Source organism: Cuculus canorus, chromosome 1, assembly GCF_017976375.1.
Source record: "Cuculus canorus isolate bCucCan1 chromosome 1, bCucCan1.pri, whole genome shotgun sequence".
In the NCBI taxonomy this organism is placed as follows: domain Eukaryota; kingdom Metazoa; phylum Chordata; class Aves; order Cuculiformes; family Cuculidae; genus Cuculus; species Cuculus canorus.
The window spans coordinates 163,050,711-163,068,727 of record NC_071401.1 but is presented as its reverse complement, the minus strand read 5'-3'; the positions used below and the strand labels follow the sequence as shown (position 1 = coordinate 163,068,727).

Below are 18,017 nucleotides of genomic sequence, written 5' to 3'. Positions count from 1 at the left end.
TAAAACGGAAAATGTCAAGTTGTTATACAGTGTTGCACATGCAACATTACAACCACTTCAGCTATTTGCATTTCAGGTGTTTGGTGAACCTTTTACATGTAATCCATAAAAATCAGCCTAATAACTGCACTGTGAACTACCATTAAGTCAATGCATCATGTACTAGCAACAAATTTATGATGTTCTGCAATACTTTACAGGTGGGGAATATGAAGCACACAGCTCATACCCACCATGGCATTGGAGGATTGGACTAGATGATATTTAAAGGTCCTTCCAACTCAAACCATTCTATGATTCCATGATTTAAGTTAGAATATGTATATACGTTCATTTGTAGAAAGGTAGCATGGTTTATGTGGCAAGACTGCTCTAGACAGCTGTGCCTGCCAAGGTGTTAGGCGAGGCATTTAAACTTTTGCAACTACATATACTTTCCCACTTTTCATCTGGCTCAATTATTTGGATAACAGGCTATAACAGACAGGGCTCTCTTGTACACCTTCTGAACAAAGTGGCTTAAGGGAGACTCATATTGTCCTTACACTACTATTAGAAAATGTCACTGCATGTGACCTTATTGTAGAGGAGGAGGATTATGAAAGACAGCCATTGAAACCTCTGTTCTAGGAACAATAAAGTGTATTCCAAACAGAGCAACCTCATCACGCTATCATGTCTGCACATATAATGTAGTTTAACTGCATCAGCATGTGGTACAACTGTGGTGTGACTGTGTACTTGCAAATAAAAGCATATGTGAAATTAGAGAATGGATGGCACTTTGGATTATCACTCAAACTGCCACTAGGAAGGTGTCAATTATATCTGTCTAATATATTTTTTCACACATGAATTTGCATTCTTGCAAAGTAGTGGCTAATTTAGTGCCTATCTTCATGGAAGCATAGTTACAGGGGTTTGTTTTCTGTTCGCTGATTTGTATATTTCATTGTTGAATTTCATCCTTCATTTTATCATGCATTATTTTCTGCCATAAGTCTTCTGAACGTTTGGGTGGTCTGTCTTTCAGCTGTTCAGACTGATTCTTTACCATCAGCATATTCCACCTCAGTTCTCAAACCACATTTTCAAAATTGTCTTTGAAGATGCTAAACACAGATGTCAGCAGGATCCCTGTAGAACTTCACCATGTTTTCTCCATTCTAAATAAAGATCATTTAATCCTATCTTTTAGCTTCTGACTTCTAATTCATGTCTCAATCATCATTCTCATCCTATGGGAGACTAGTCCTTAAAAAGTATTTCTTGAAATCAATCTTGAAGACCTTTTTTGGAAAGGTCTTTAAGCTAAAACACAAACGTATTGACCTGATCATTCTCATCCATATATTTATCGTCTTCACAGAATAACCGAAAAGATCCATCATGTACGAATTTCTTTTACAAAAAAAAAAAAAAAGAGTTCAATTTTTCCCCAACTATCATTTGTCTTTATTATAATTTATATTAATTTCCTTTATATTTAAACCAGACATATTGGTCTGTTCCTGCCAAATTCAGCCATGGAGTCCTTTTAAAATATTTAGGTGCACTGCCACCTTCCCCTCCTCAAATTCCAGGACTTTACATCACATAGTTCATCAGTTCTGTGCTTTAGTTCCCTCAAAACTCTTGGGTATCTGCCGTATGATCTCATCCTTGGTGCTTTCTCCACACACACACCCCTAAAAAACTTTTTTAAGCATTCACAGTCAAAAATGAACCCACAGATACATTATCTGTTCCAGACGTAGCTATGCAGTGCCTAATTTGTAATAAACAGTTCAATATAGATCATAAGAGTTTTCCATATACTAAAAAGGAAAGAAAAATTATGAACCAATTAGGTCATACTTTCTCATATCAGCTAAGTTTGGGGGAAAAAAAAAACAGTTTGAAAAGCTGAAGAAAGTCTGAAAAGTATGAAAATTAGATCTAAATAAGCAGCATTTATGTTATTTTTGTCATCATGTTCACCTTTAGAAATGCCTGTTGGCAGCATGCCACGGGTCTTAATTATGTGGCTGCCAACTTTATTCTGGGACTCCAAATGCTCCCCATGGTTTGTTTCCAGATAGGTACGTTCTTATGCAGTAGAGTGGCAGGTGATATTTGATTGTGAAAGCAGAACATTCCAGAATTGTCCTGATTTTTTTTTTTTTTTTAAAAGCAGCATAGATTTCCCTTACACATTTCTCTGGCTGGATGTCATAAGGTTTAAGAAATGTCAACCCACTTTTCCACCTCATTATACCAGCAAGATGATTTTACAGATAAAGCAACCCCTAATTTTTGCATCTTAAAAGAGGAAGGTTTGTGCAAAAGTTTGCATACCTCTGAGAATAAGAGATCTTTTATGAGACAACATGATACATACCAGGAGTTTGCTATGAGGTATTCTTTACCAAAACTCTGTTTATTTATTTTTTTAACAAAGAACAAAAATATGGAACCAATCCATGTAATTTCACAGTTGTGAATGCTCTACTAGGGGACACATGAAATAAATTATTTGTGGTAGTCCTTGTTGAGAAAGCATGCTTTTTCTTATGCTTGGACAGTCAGAGTTGATAGAAAATGATTATTCTTCTAAACACATTACAGTAACTCAGAAGACAGACTCTTAGCCTTAACAATAGCAACAATGAGAATGAACAATAGTAGTGTTAGTAATAAAATATATTTCCAAATGTCAGTAATGGTATTTTTAAACAAAAGAAGAGCAGCAATGTACTGCAAATATGTGCAATGAGAAATATTAGCATGTAGCTGCCAGACAATCTCAATGAAGAATTTCATTGTTGAGTTATGAAATCATCGTGTTTGATATTATCATACACATACACTCCTGATCTGATGCAGATCACATTCAAGAAGGATTCCAACCAGCCTCAGAGATTGTCATTAACACTCTGCCGAGCAGAGTTTATAGATAATCATTAAATAAACCTATAGATTATACCCAGTTCTAGAACAGTTTCTAAAGTGTTGTTCTTTGCTCATTGTGATGAAAGTGTGGTTAAGGTAGAACAGAAAACAGTGGTTTCTACTTTTCTTTGGACCACATAGATACGTAAGGACACACCCATATACTATTTTCAAACGGCTGAGCACAAAATGTCATTTACAGATTCTTCCTTTCAGATAAATCTGTTCTGCACCAGCTTTATTAATGGTTGTGTCTATAGGGCATCTCCTGATCTTCTAAATACTTGCCCTCTCATGGAACCTTTCACTTGATGACACATGACAATGTATGAACAATCCTCCTACCTTTAGCAGGTACACCTGGCAGTCACTGACATAATCATATTCCAATCCATCAAAGGTATAATAATGTCGATCTCCATAAATAGTGCAGACAGCAGGACAAGGGTAGCTGGTGCAATTGAATATCCCTCTCCGACAAACGCTGTAAGGAAAATTAACAATCAGCATCTTCTCATAGCAAGATCGTTTTCTTTTTATTTTCAACAAAAAAGCTTTCTTGGCTTCTGTATTTCACGTCTTACAGAAATTCACGAAAGGAATAAAATTCTCAGACCTTGAAACATAGTGTTATTCTGTGGATTGCTTCTAGAGTTGTTGGTAATGCCATAGCAGAAAAGTGTTGAGCATTTTGGCATCGGTACACATGAACAATAAAAATGCATAAGAAATTAATGCAAAATCTTAAAATTTTTCTGGCTTCTGCAAATATTTCCATCGCTGCCCCCACTATATATCGTAGAATCATAAAGTCATAGAATCACTTGATTGGAAAAGACCTTTGAGATCACTGAGTCCAAACGTACCTGTCCAATACTAAATCATATCCCTAAGAACTTCATCTACTCATCTTTTCAATACAGGGATGGTGACTCAACCACCTCCCTGGGCAGCCAGTTCCAATGTCCGATAACCTTTTCAGTGAACTCTTTTCCTAATGTCTAATCGGAACTTCCCTTGGTGCAACTTGAGACCATTTCCTCTCATCCTATCACCTGTCACTTGGGAGAAGAGACCAACACCGAGCTCTCTACAACCTTTCAGGAAGTTGGCCTCCCCTCAGCCTCCTTTCCTCTAGGCTAAACAACCCCAGTTCCCTCAGCCATTCCTCATAAGACTTTTCTCCAGCCCCTTCACCAGCAGATAAAACACAATGCCACAGCACGCGCATTTATAAAACATCAATATTTATACTTTTCTATCAAGAAATTTTGAGAAAAATCTGCACATATTCAGTGCAAAGACCTCCAGTTGCTACCCATAAGATTTCTGGGTATCAGACAAGTATGGAATAAGCTTAAGAAATAAATGCTGATATTTTGCAAAATTACTTTTCCTCTCAGCTACATTCAGTGATTTATGTTAATTTGTATGAAGGTATTACTGACAGCCTCTAGTTATGCTGGTGTAAGTATATAAGCTCAGTTGAATTGCCAATGAAGTTTTTAACTGATTAAAAGCTGCCATGTCAAACTTTTTTAATTATTATCAAATATACACTTAACTGAAGATAGATATTTTGTCTAGCAGATTACAATGGATGAAAAACTGTTGTGCATCAAAACAGAGTCAAGTAAGGCTCCTTAAAAAAGATGCTGGGTACTATCTCATTTTCCAATGATAATGTGGTTTTTTGTTTTTTTTTTTAATAGCCCATCTTCTTCTTATGCAGTCACTCGTGCTGACTAGTAACTCATACTGCAAACAGTCCTGTTCCCAAAGGAGCAGCCCATCTGCCATTGTCATACATTTATATTTTTTTCTCCTTGGCTGTCTTTCGTTAGATTCTGTTGTCAAAAATGCCACATGTATTTTCTTTCAGAGATTAACTGATACATGTAGAATCAAGCATTTGTTCTTGACTGCTTTTTAACCTGAATATTTTCTGCTTCCTCTTCAGACTTGAAGAAGCACTCACCCATAAGCCGGCCTCCTCTTCCAGGTCTGTTAGTGAGCCTAATTAAAGCTACATCCCGTAACTGTCTGTAAACAAGCCTATCAATTTTTTATTTTCAAGGTACTCGATAAATTTTCTATGTCAGTTTCACTTTGCGACTAGACCGAGATGATTTGGAAGTATGCACAATAAATGTCACTCACCAGGTGTAACATGGTGTAGCTATCACTTCTCCTGACAGAAATTCTCTGTCTTTCCAGGTGCATGGACAACTGTCAGGAATATAACATTTCCCTTTATGCTCAGCCATCCTTCAAAATAAAAGAATTATTAAGATGAAAGCATAAATTCACAAGCAGATCAACATAACTGGATGTGTAGTGCATCATCTAAACAGCGCCAAGGGCAACCGCTCTTCATTCAGCCAAGGACAACTGTTTCAGTGGTGGGATGGAGAAGCTGTGAGACCCCAAGTAAGGCAGCATTGTAGCATGGAGCCTTACACCAGCAGGAGAGAGAAGAGGGTTCTCAGAGACGAAAGGAAGAATTGATCTCGTAACGGTGACTCTGCAACAATTTATAGAACAATAGCTTCAAAATTAGAGGTATGATACCACTGGGATTTAAACAGAAAAAAAAACCCATGCAGAGTTAAACTGTGAAAAATATGTATATAGCTCGTGCTCCAGGTTGTTCTGCCAAAACTTACCCAGGGGGACAAATGCAGCCACTTGCACAGGGTGGTGAAGGGACGCAGGAGAAGTTCATGGCAAGGTTTGCACAGGAGATCCCACAATTCACACCTGCTGCTGGTAATCCAGGCACAGGAGATCTGCAGTCATAGTAGATTTTTCCTTCAGGGCATATGTGAACTTGAAATGCAAAATGCAAGTTAAATAAGATCAACTGTTCTTTGACACTGAAGGTTTTCTATTTGTTTTCATTCACAATCTGTTTATTTTAACATGCATCTAGCATACATTATAGGACATGAAAGAATACAATCTGAATAAGAGTCTATATCTTCATTTGTATTACAGATCTTAAATATGTTTTAAAGTAAAAATCCCAATTTTAAGCAAATGGATCTATGCACCCTGGATATGACACACAGCTCATGCTTAAAGGTGAAGTCATTATCTTTAGGTATACAGAGTCTTAGAAGTGTCAGAGTTTTCAACGTACTAAATTCCCTTGTAGATACATAAGAAATTCATTAAAAATTTACTTTCCAGAAATCAAAGTAAAAAATAAGCTTAATTTTAGGTATTATCATGAGAACATATTGACATACACCTCGCATATTTGGAAATATAAAAAAAAATACAACACACCCAAACAAAGTGACTTAATAGTACAATTTGTGCCACAAAGAAATAAAAAAACAAGCAACTTGTGCTCCTGACTTCTTAATTTCCAACCCAAAATATTCTATGATTCTATAGTTAATTATTCCATTACTAAAATACATACAAGGAGAAAATCAAATGACTATTCAGTGTCAAATTTTCCCTGTGCAAATCTAATATGAGACAAGACTGTAAATTACCTGTATTTTCTGTAGAGGCTTCAATACATTTCACTGTTCCATTCAAGCACTGACTGGTGAAAAGAAAAGCAAACCCATCTTTATGCAAAGGGCAGTTGTTTTGTAGCCACCATGCTAAAAAAGATAACACAACTTAACCCAATCTCTTAAATTCTTCCTCAGAAACTTTAACTCTTCCTTAGAAAAAAACATTGAAGAAAAACAGCATTGGAGAGGCATAGCAATGGCAGAGAAATGAAGTCCACTCTCTCACTTCTTCAGCTACATGATTACCAAGCTTCAGTTACAACAACTATAATATATAAGACCTCAGCAACAGCCAACCTTGACATTCAAGTTACAGACACAATTTGCAATCAGCAAGTTGAGGGCTTTACTTGTAAAACACAGGAGGTTTCCCCATTTGTTTCAGCAAAATCAGGATTCCATCATGAATTAATAATACAGAAAGACACAAACATAGCTCCCTACAAGCCATTCTTTGAAAGACTTTCCAAAATAGAACCACATTGTTTATTCCTCAGACACCAGTGACACACTGCTATCACAATGCCCCCAGGTCTAAGAACAGTACTGCAACCTCCATGTGTTTGTTTTGAGATACTCATTAGTCCCTGGTTTACAGAATATTCCAAGTATCCTGTTGTAAAAGGTATACAGGTACATAATCCAATTTATATTATACTCCCTTTTACTAAGTGTGCAGCAAAACCAGAATATTGATACAGCAGACCTTCATTCTATGTGAAAAAATTCTCAGGGCTCTTGAGTAGCATCCGAACTGTGACATAAAGATAAAACTTTTGGTGCTCAAACCTACCAGGAGCCTACTGGTGTAGGAAAGCTTTCTCCAGGCTGGAGGACTTTGCCCTTGTAATGACAATGACAAGCAGATCTGTTAAAAGAATATGTATGCAGATATAAAGGTAAAATGAAGTGGGATGTAGTGCACTCCATTTATCAAGCTACTATGATAAGCAGGCATTATAATTCTTTAAATCAATTTTTATCAATAATTCATTAAATTGATCCTTTAATTTACATTTACAATATACTTCTAAAGGCAAAAAAATTGAAGAATGACATTCTGGCTGTATTGAAGTCAACAGAAAAACTCCCGCTGTCTTCAACAAGGCCAGAGTTTTCCTCATTCTCCATATTATTTACTTGTTGGTTCTGTGCATTGCTATTATAAAAATGAACTTTTCTTCCCAGTTATGGGAAGAGTATAACAGCATGTAATTCCCATTCAAAATACTGACAAAATCATGGAACAGAAGAATTATCATAGCAAAATCTATTAACTTTGTGGTAAGAGCCAGATGGAACAGAACAACTGAATTCCCTGGGAACCATGTAAAAATATGGGAATGTCGAGTTACCACACGCTCTTGAATAGTTTGAAACAGCGTTTAACCCTGCAGTATCAATGTTACTCATCTTGCCAAAATACAGGTCACAATGAACAGCAACAATCTGTATAATCTTGATATTTACAAATATATTCATTTGTTTTTAATTCAGTACCTGAGCTCAGTAACTCCTCGTGGTGGTAAGCTGTAAAATTTTGGTCTACTATGTACAAGAGCTATTTCCTTTCATTGAACTGAAGGAGTTTGCATTGTGGGACAGAAAAAAGATACTCCCAGACAGTCTCCATAATACCCCTGACTTTATGGATTCCTACTATGTTGATTCCTTCTCATGTTTTCTTAAGTGTTAAAAACAAGAATTGCACGTCAAAATACGTTCCCCAATTAATTCAGGAAGTTTCATCACCCTTCTCTAAAGCAGTGTGACATATCTTCTCTGAAGTGCGGTAGATGGTTGTAGGCATGGTAGCAAATGAGGCCCCTCTAGTTCAAAAGGATATGAAATATCCACATATTGCTTGCTATCCTGTTTAGACAGACTACATCTTGAGGGAAACAGCAGAAAAAATACTTTAAATCTTGCTGGAAAGAGGAAACTATACCTACACACACATTCTAATTTCTTATGACTTACATTGATACACAAAAGTTGACCGACTCTTCAAAATAGTTCCCATCGGGACAATTACATCCTTCTGCACAGTCATCACCACAGATATTTGCCATAGAAAGTGAAGCACAGGAGTGTTTACAAAAAGAAGAGCACTGATGATAAAGCATACCACTGTGACACATCACAGCTGGAGCAGAGAGAGAGGGAGAGAGAAGGGAGAACAACATATTCTTAAAATGTGAAAAACAGAAAAACAAAGTAGTATATCATGGGAGTGCAAAATAGCAAAGCAAAATGATCTTATGATGCACTGGGGTGAGTTAAACTGTGTGAGAAAAAGATGCTGTTTTACTGATTTCTTAGGTTAGAAATGTTTAGATTCAAGCGGGTTCCTGTTAGCATATTCCTTGGCTGGAATTGTGTATTTTGTAAGCAATAGGTGTCTATTCTTTATATATGTCAAGAGTGTGTGTGTGTGTGTGTATGTGTTTGTGGTGGATGCATCTGTCTAGTAACTCAGGATTCCAAGAGAGGAAGAATGACCCAGTTAAGGTTGAGGCATTACTCCACAGTTTAGAAATGATTTATTGTAAATCATTGCTGTATATTCAGACTTGGCAAATCACTGCCCACCCTGCCATGCCCACACTGAAAAGCCCCTGCCACCCCAGCTTGCTTTTCCTTACAGAACAGCCCTGCTCCTGCCACTCCCTGACTAATTTAATCTAACAGGGCCTTCCATACTACTTATGGGTTCAAAGCAAGAAATTTAAATTCTCTCTGTAGCCAACAGAAAAGGACAGGCACTCCTCTCTGAGGCAGCTCAGGGTCCCCAGCTCAGATGCCTGATGTAAAGGCTGATAGCATTCTCCAGAGTAGGTCACTAGCCCATGGCATGATTCTGGTTTCCGGCCAAAAAGATCAATCCCTGTATTTTGTGGAGTGAATGATATTTGTAGGATTTTACATATTTCTAAAAGGGACTGTGTTCTACAAACGTTACTCACCACAGTAAGAAATATGAGATCTGAAGTCAACAATGACCCCATGCTTGCCACAAACATAAGCGTAGTGTGCCAAAGCGTTACACAAACAGCTGCTTCCACATTTGCACGCATCAAAACGGCAGAGCTGGTAGTATAATCCTGGACTGATGTAGGCATGGCAAGGAGCAAAAACTTCTTGATTGATGATATCACAGTGAGATGCATACCCAACTAAGAGAAGGTGACATTGTTTTAGCCATATCCATTTTAAAATAACAGTTAGTCACATGGATAGTGCAGAATATTAGCACCAAACATAGCCAGTTGTGCAACAAAAACTTATATACAGTGTCTTTCTGTAAGCAACTCCCTCAACAATACCATTTAAGAAAAAAAAAAGCTATATAAAAGCAGTTATGCCTTCCTCTAGCAGTGCAGAAAACATAAGTGGCAAAAAAAATATATTTCAAAAGAGTTAGTTAGAAAAGTCCTCCTAAGCTTGGAATATGTTTTTTCCTACTTGACATCTCATTTAGCTTTGAAATCAGCAACGGCCATATACTTCTTGGTATGAGGACTCAAGAAGCATTACAAACTGAGCTCAGGAGCATGCAAGTCCCAAGCTGGTCATGCGCCTTCTAGAGCCAACAGAACCTCCTCCTACCACTGAAGCATGCTACCACCACAAGTGGTGGAATATCTCAGGAACACCATGATGTCAGTTTTGCTGCTAAAAGAGTGTCCTACCCTCCATCATCCCTGTTCATTCCCATATGCGTACACTGAAATAAGAATTTCTGGAGTCTCACAGTAAATTACACTTAAGAAGTGAACTTGACTTGGTTGAAAAACAGACAAAATAAGTTTCAAATACCGCAATCATTTCTTTATCAGTTTCATCAGATTAAGATCATCGCAGGCCTGGGAAAATGCTTGTGCTAGCTTAGCACAGGTGGTGGCATGGGGCAGAACCACTTATTTAGGGAATGTTTTTTCCGCTGATGATTACAGGTTCACAGGAAAATTAAGGCTGTAGGAGACCTCAGAAGGTCTTCTAGTCTACTGCCCTGCTCTAAGCAGCTTACAGTCTTGTCAAACTCTACCTTCAATGAGAAAGCACAGAACAGAAAGTGAGGCATGAAGTATCTTGGAGAGGGCTAACTTGTCTGAGATGTACTGCTTTAGAAGACATTCAGTGCTGAAGGCATAAAAAGTCTTAGAATGCCACAAATTCTTAAACGTTTATGGTTATTCTAGGCTTGCTCCCACAGGCTCTAAATATGGCCATATCCCACACCCTTAGTTAAGCCTTATGCCTGAAACATAAAAAAAAATTAGACTAAATTCTGTCAGAATTGGCAACAACTGTCTGCCTATTGTCTTCATTAATTGAAAAGAACAGCAAATTTGAAAAGAGGAGACAGTGAAATTTCAATGCAAAACACAAGAACGTCAACAAGCCAAAACTAAACCTTTACGCAGGAATTTCAAGAAATCCACAGATCTCATATTAGTGTCACAGTTTGTGTCAGAGAGCATAGATGGACGATAGGGAAACTTTCAATGCAACAAGCATGGAGAAACCAGAGACAAAACTTTTGATCTGAAAGTTGTTTTAGCAAAACACTTTCTCCTATAATTTCTTTGTCAGTCTACAAATATTCATAATACTCAGCATTAAATGATCAACTACCTTGTATTTACAAGGGACTGACTTCATTTTACATGCTAAATGTATGGAAAGAACGGTCTTTGCCAAAAAAAAAAAGAAAAAGAAAAGAAAGAGGGCATATCTAAAACTGAAGTTGAAACGCATGTATGTACAACCTGTTCACAGAGGAAACAAAAATATCCCATAATAATAAGGTACAGCTGATTCTAGACTCCCATGTAAAAACATACCATTTTGCTGATTGACGTTGCAGGGATCAACTACAGGAATATTGATAGGTATAGAACAAGCTGAGGAAACCTTCCATGCATTGGCATGAAGTTGTGGTGTCCCTTCTATCATACCTGCTGGAGAACTGAAAAGGAAAAGATCAGCACTGCGAGTGTCCTGCTGTTCTTACGGATTACAAGGGTGAAGATGCAATTATAGCAAAAAGGCTTGGATTCGCAGTCATGTTGAACATTCAACGTGTCAAAAGAATCTGAGGTATAAAAACAAAGAAGGCATGTGAATCTTTTTCTTCTATATGTTATTCATGCAAAAAATATTCTTACATTTAAAGTCTGCCCTCAATTATGCTTAATTCAAGTACTCTGATATCAGGAGGAGGCATTAATGAGAGCATGATTTGGCCTGGTTTTGAGTTTTCATTCAGTGAAATGTCAAAAATTTGACCTATTAACTAATTTCAGGCTTCTGGCAGTGGCTGTTTGCATTTTGATGCTGGTTTTCATGAAGTATTTCAAGAGCATTTTTATTATTTCCTGAAAAGTTTTGTGATATTATAGCTTGAGGACCTTCAGAGGAAATTAAGTCAAAGAGCAAGGAAAGTGTGGCCTTCTACTTAAACTGTTACTGAGGTTCAGAATTTTTTTCCCCATTAAAACATGATGTGGGAAAAAAATCAATCAGTAGTAAGTGTTAACTGGGTGAGGACACTGCTACTATTATCATCCATTCTTTTTGTCAGTGCTCATGTATTTGCTTTGATGGTAAGGGATCAGCAGGGAGGGGGAAAAAAGTGTGTTTAAGCAATATTATCATCCAATAAGTTCTACAAATAATATAGTAGTTTTCTAGAATGACTTTGCTACATTTATGAGTTACATATTTTTGAAAGACACTAACACTTTAACGAAGAGATTTTATATTTGTTTAATAAAGTATGAGCACATTAATGAAATTAAATAATCAGATTATTAGACCAAATAAAACTTTTCACTTGTTATTAAACACAGTCGAAATGTACAACATGCAACTTACAGAAAATCATCTCTTAAATTCCCATTGTATGTTCCACATAGTCCCAATGTTCTTCTCTTCCAGCCAACATTAAGTTGAACATAGATTCTCTCTCCATCTTTTGCAAAGAGTATCTTCAACCCAAAACTAGTTTTCAGTAGAACGAACAAAGAAGATACATTCTGAATTTCAATAGCCCCTGCGCATACCAAAAGAAAAAGAGGAATGAAGTCACTTCAATACAAGTTTCAGGTTGTATCAGTTTACCCCTTGAAGAAAACAGAGTTTGAAAACTCACAAATAAAATAAGAAACTACGCACAACCTGACCTATAGCCAAATAATCTCACCCATTTGCCATGTGGACTTATGAGACTACGTATCTTTTTCATTAGCAACACAAATCAGGAATTGCAACTGCTGTCAACAGTGAAAAATCTCTTACCTTTCTGTACCTGCAAGCTACCCAGAAACCCCTCTCACATTTCATTCTTTTTAGAAGAAAGCAATGCAACAGCATGCCTTTGGCAATAAGACAAGACAAGAAACCACTTGTTTCTTAGCCCCCAGGGATGTTAGAAGATTAACTAACAGATGTCTGCAAAGTGTATTGCAATCTTCAGATTGGAGGTTTCTCCTGCTACTATCGATATGATATACATATAGTTCTTTCCTTAGCTTGTATGTGAACTAAGGCCCTCTCAAATTCCCAGCTTTCCTTCCCAGCAAATCCATTATGCGAGGAAATGGAAATTTCACAGTCACAGAATTCATTCACTAGACATTGTTGGGCTACTTGCAGCTGCAGGGTTAAAGCAGATCTACCTCCACGAGCAGCCTCTACACATGCGCCTACACACACACACACTCTCTTAGCTGCATAAACTGAGAAGACTTAGATAAAATGCTTCTGTGACCTTAAAGATATGCTTAGCTGATAAGACGTAACACCCAACTATCAAGAATGGGACATCAAAATATTCATCATAGATTTTATTTGTTACAGACCATGAAAGCAGACAAGAATAGGGATTGATTCAAAAGATGTAAAATGAAATTATCACTGAAATTATGAAGCAGAACTTCAGATATAACTGAAAATAAAACTAATCTGTGAAACGCATTGTGATAGGAAGCTGCAGATGCCCAAAGCAGAACTATGTATAACTGGAGCATTTTGATGAAGAAAAGACATAGCTGCAGCCACTAGCACAGAACTCCCTCAGTTCTCATTTGCCAATCTGGGAAAGCAAAGGAGAACTACCACTTTGCTCTTTCTGAAAGAGACTAAAAACCCAGTAAGAATTTACTAATGATCAGTGTAAGATGCAAAATACATTTCCACCTACAGCACTTCATTTTATAAAATCCTTTTAAGGTTGATTTATTTTACTATCCTTCCCAAAAAGGTGAAGTAATCTCTCTGAAATCACAATGTAAGTCAGTGCTGAAAGCAACACAGAGATCCCATAGAGCACGTGGATTCTATTCCGTGCTATTGATTCCAAAAAGCTTTAATCAAGCTAGTCCTTAACATCACTATCATGATGGCTTCACCTCCCTTATTTTCTTATGTCCTCCCCCCCTAAACACAAACAAAATGTGTGGAATTTCTAGGTACTCTGAAAGACAAGAAATGCAAAGAAGTAAGGACATAATGAAGGACTCTATTTCATGGGCTGAAAAAGTACATTTCTAGAACCATTACTAAGGTTATAAGAAGTAAGTGATTTTACATTTCAGAAGATTCATTTGAAGAAATTCATTTTTCATAGACAGATATTAATAAAAAGCTTTGAAGCATGTAAAAGAAAGGATGTGAACCCTGGTAATATTCTACTCCATGCATTTCTTACCATTAAGGTTAAAACCCTGGTTAGGACCAGTTTGTACTTGACCATATCTTGTGAGAGTTACTTGTTTGTTCACATCATCTTCAAGAACTAGTGTTATAGACTCAATGCAGGCATGGTCAAAGTTCTAAATAGAAAGAAGTTTCACCATTAGAAACAGGCAAAGACATTAATATTACCATGGAAAGCAAAAACAAACCGGGTGGGGGGAATCATTCTATAGAAAGGAAATACCAGAACTGTCATCAAGTAAATCAGTCGTAAACTATCACTTAAAGCATTGAATGGTGCACTCAAAACTGTATGTAGAGCATAATAAAACATGGCATGTGAATGTAAGAGTAAGAATACGTTTTGGCTATTATGGCAATCTAGTATTGATAATGGGTTCGAAAGGCCACATGTGCATGGTCTGAGTATTCCTTATTACTGGGTTAACAGTGTTTAAGCAAGAACCTGACCTCATCTGTGTCAATCTGGTGCAACCAGACCTCAAATGCAGTGATGCCGAAGAAAGAAACTAGTGTACACACTGTGCTTCTCTTCCACCTCGAAACCTAGTCTTGATCTCTGACTGCAGACAAAAGGAAATAATTTCTCCAGAATTACGATAAATAATTTATAAATACCTGAGCATAAACAAAAATTTGATGTATTAACTAAGTCACACCTATCATTTTAAAGAGCTAACCAGGCAGAATTTATGAACCTAAGTACAGGACAAAAGGTGACACATAACCAGCTTAAACCAAGTTTCTTATGCTCCCTGGAGCCTCTATATTTTCACCCAGGTACTTTCAAAGGTGCCTGGAGCTGTGCTAAGGTTTGTTTCCTGTAGTGTCCTTGTCTCTACCTGACCAGCCATTTCATGCTTGATGCTGCCTGAAATGCAGAAATAAGAATCTCAACACCTATGCAGGAGAAGGAGGTGCCTACTAAAAAAAAGCAGAACTCATAATCTAGCTTTCATGACAGAGAGACCCACAGTAGGGTAGCTTCAGTACGTCACTCCCTGCTGATAAGTTCAGGCATCCCAGTACTCAGCGTGCCGGTAGCTGTGAGTCACAGTCTCAGAAAAAGAAAAGCTCCTGAAAGCCTGAGTGACTAAAACTCATTAAATCCAGTCTTGTGGATAAGTACTTTTTCTAAGCATCTCTATTCCTAAAACTTGTTGTAAAATAGTTGCCAAAATACTTATAAACAAGTAAGTGTGCTGGGTAGTCTCTTAAAGAATTTTCTAAGAGGCATTATTCTAACAAATGAAATATCCTATAATGTATCAAATAAGAATCCAAAGCTACCAAAAAACCTCTTATCAGTGTATTAAAACTGTTCAATGCTGCAAGCAAGAGATTTCTAAAGTCTAAGACACCTGTTTTAACCATAACCAAATATGTGTATATTTGTTTAATGTACATAAATTAGTAATTCTTTAGACTTTATCCCTCTGAAGATGCAATTAATTTTACAAAAGGCAATACAACCATTTTAAAAAAAGCTGCAAAATTGTTTAAATTTATGATATTTTTCTGTTAAACATAACCTGGTAGCTTACAGTAGGACCTATAGAAGATCACCTGAAGTACGGATGTACACGTTTTTTGTGAATGTTCAACAAAAATGTGACTTACCTGTCCACAAGGTGCTTTCTGTAAAGTGATAGTGAATTTGTTTTTCCCAGTGCCTTTTACCAAAATGTACTGGCAAATCCCCAGAAAAGTAAAATGACGGCCATCGAATGTTGTGAAATGAGAGCTACTTGTGATGGAGCACTCAGCTTGAGAGAAAAAGGATAAACAAGAATGTTTACTTGCATAAGAATGTATTTCTGTTCTGCAAATGGTGGAATAGAGATAAATAGGAAATTTTCTCCCTGTATCTAAGCACATAATCCAGGCTAACTTTAAACTATCTAGCTACTACAGCATTTAGAAATAAAATACGTTGTATATACCTATTTCCATCAGATGAATCCCATGTTGCACACAACAATGTACAGCAACTTCTGTTTCTAACAAGATGAGATGCCTTTGAGTCATGAGTTCTCTAAAACACAATATAGCTTTTTTACTACAGCTCTGAAATTTCCTAGAATCTTCTTCCTCATCACCTTTTGGCATGACCAAGTGTGAAAGAGGATAAGCTTCTTTCTCCTTTCTTCTAGGTATTATGGCACTGCTTGTTGCCAAAGGTATGAAGAGGCTGCAGGTGTTCGTCTGCAGGGCACATCTATATTTGTTTTTCAGTTCATATCAGGAGTGCACTGTTGAAGCAAGTCTCCAGCACATCCCCACTTATTGCATTTTCATTCACACCACAGACCAGTGTCGGAGCACATGAACTAGAGATGCAGGTGGTGCTCTGTGGGAGCCCGTCTAACCTGCTGCCATTACTAACAGGCATTTGGTCACTAGGATCAGGATAGAGTAGTTATAATTAACACCCCTACATGCACCAATACACACAAGACATAGGGATTGGTTCTCAGTGTCATCTCTTTTACACACAGATCCACCCTATCAAGGCTAACTGTTAAACCTTGTTTGTTACCTCATTCAGAGGGGGCTTCTTAATTCGCAAAAAAATTCTTTCACAAATCTCACAGTGTAATGTGTTCTAAGATAAGAACTGCCAAGGGAGTTTCTCTGCCCGACTACTGCATGTTCCTTTGTGCAACTCGTTACAGAGACACATAATCTTTAAAGACAAGGATTATCCAAACATGAACTGTTGTTACAGGACAGCACACCGAGCATCAGAATGACGCTTTTCTTATTCTTTGCCTTACATTTGCTCCTACAAGTGAGGAGAACCTTGAACCTAGCCTAGGTGCGGCACAGGTGGTAGAAAAAAAACACCTGCCCCAAAGAACATGAAGCATAAACAGGATACAGACAAGAGGTGGATGTAATACACTGAGTTAGGGAAGCAAATGGGAAGATTAAGGTGAGTATAGTCAAGCAGTTAACAGCTTCACCCCAGCCAGCCCACTGCTACTCTCAACCTCCATCTGTTTAATCTTTCTTCTTAAATTAGCATCCCAAACCTTTATATTATATCTGGTTCTGTTATCTTCTGAAAAGTTTATCCCTTTCATTCACTGAAGAGATAAAAGAATAATAAAATACAGGTACCTGGGCAATCATGGTCAGTGCAGTTCCAAATGCCACCAGTACAAATGCTAAAAAGAAAAATCACAAAACACAGAAATTCAGTGTTCTGATCTTTAGCAAAAAGATCCACTTTAAGCTAATTAATATGTCTTGAATTCACACTTTCCATAGAATAGCCTGCATATTTTAGTGATACACGGGGCCCAGACTGTAAAACAGATACTCTCTGTTCTTTAAAATGCAAGTGGGACTATGATGTTAAACTAACTATGGGCAGTAGTCACAGAGGGAGGAAATGGAGATGTGAGGCTTTCACGTACCAGTTACTACATTCTTGTTCAATTTTTGAGCCTACAGGGAAAGCAGTTCCATGATAAACACAAGGGCAATTTGACACAGAGATACAAGTTCCATTTTCCATAATGAGACCTATTGGGAGAGAAGTTGATAAATGAGATAAAAAATAAGTTAACAAACTCCAGATCACTGTTCTTCCCCCATCTGACTCAACCATTCAAATCTGCCAGAAGGTGGTCTCACCACCAGTCTTAGCTGGGGACCAGCAAAACGAGTTGACCAGCAAGTGCATGGAGCTCAAAGTGATGAACAGTGAAGCTCTCTCAAAGCATTCGTCACTCTGAATAGCCGCTTTATGAAAAAGGTCTGCCTTAAGGAAGTAAAACTGTACAGACTCAAAAATGAAAAGATTCTCTGGTCACATAATCTTTA

The 18,017-nt window shown here is 37.3% G+C and overlaps 1 protein-coding gene across 1 annotated transcript in view; it reads right to left on the bottom strand.

The window, feature by feature from the left end:
• OTOGL (otogelin like) overlaps positions 1-18,017 on the bottom strand; it is an 85,173-nt gene that overhangs the window by 54,707 nt on the left and 12,449 nt on the right. The window contains exons 8-20 of the mRNA XM_054066936.1: positions 17,609-17,717; positions 17,310-17,356; positions 15,807-15,952; positions 14,179-14,302; positions 12,345-12,522; positions 11,312-11,436; positions 9,431-9,640; positions 8,445-8,610; positions 7,258-7,332; positions 6,438-6,490; positions 5,598-5,760; positions 5,092-5,199; positions 3,277-3,415 (exon numbers count right to left, since the gene is read on the bottom strand). Coding sequence (XP_053922911.1) covers positions 3,277-3,415; positions 5,092-5,199; positions 5,598-5,760; positions 6,438-6,490; positions 7,258-7,332; positions 8,445-8,610; positions 9,431-9,640; positions 11,312-11,436; positions 12,345-12,522; positions 14,179-14,302; positions 15,807-15,952; positions 17,310-17,356; positions 17,609-17,717 — 1,643 coding nt within the window. The remainder of the gene's footprint in view (positions 1-3,276; positions 3,416-5,091; positions 5,200-5,597; positions 5,761-6,437; positions 6,491-7,257; positions 7,333-8,444; positions 8,611-9,430; positions 9,641-11,311; positions 11,437-12,344; positions 12,523-14,178; positions 14,303-15,806; positions 15,953-17,309; positions 17,357-17,608; positions 17,718-18,017) is intronic.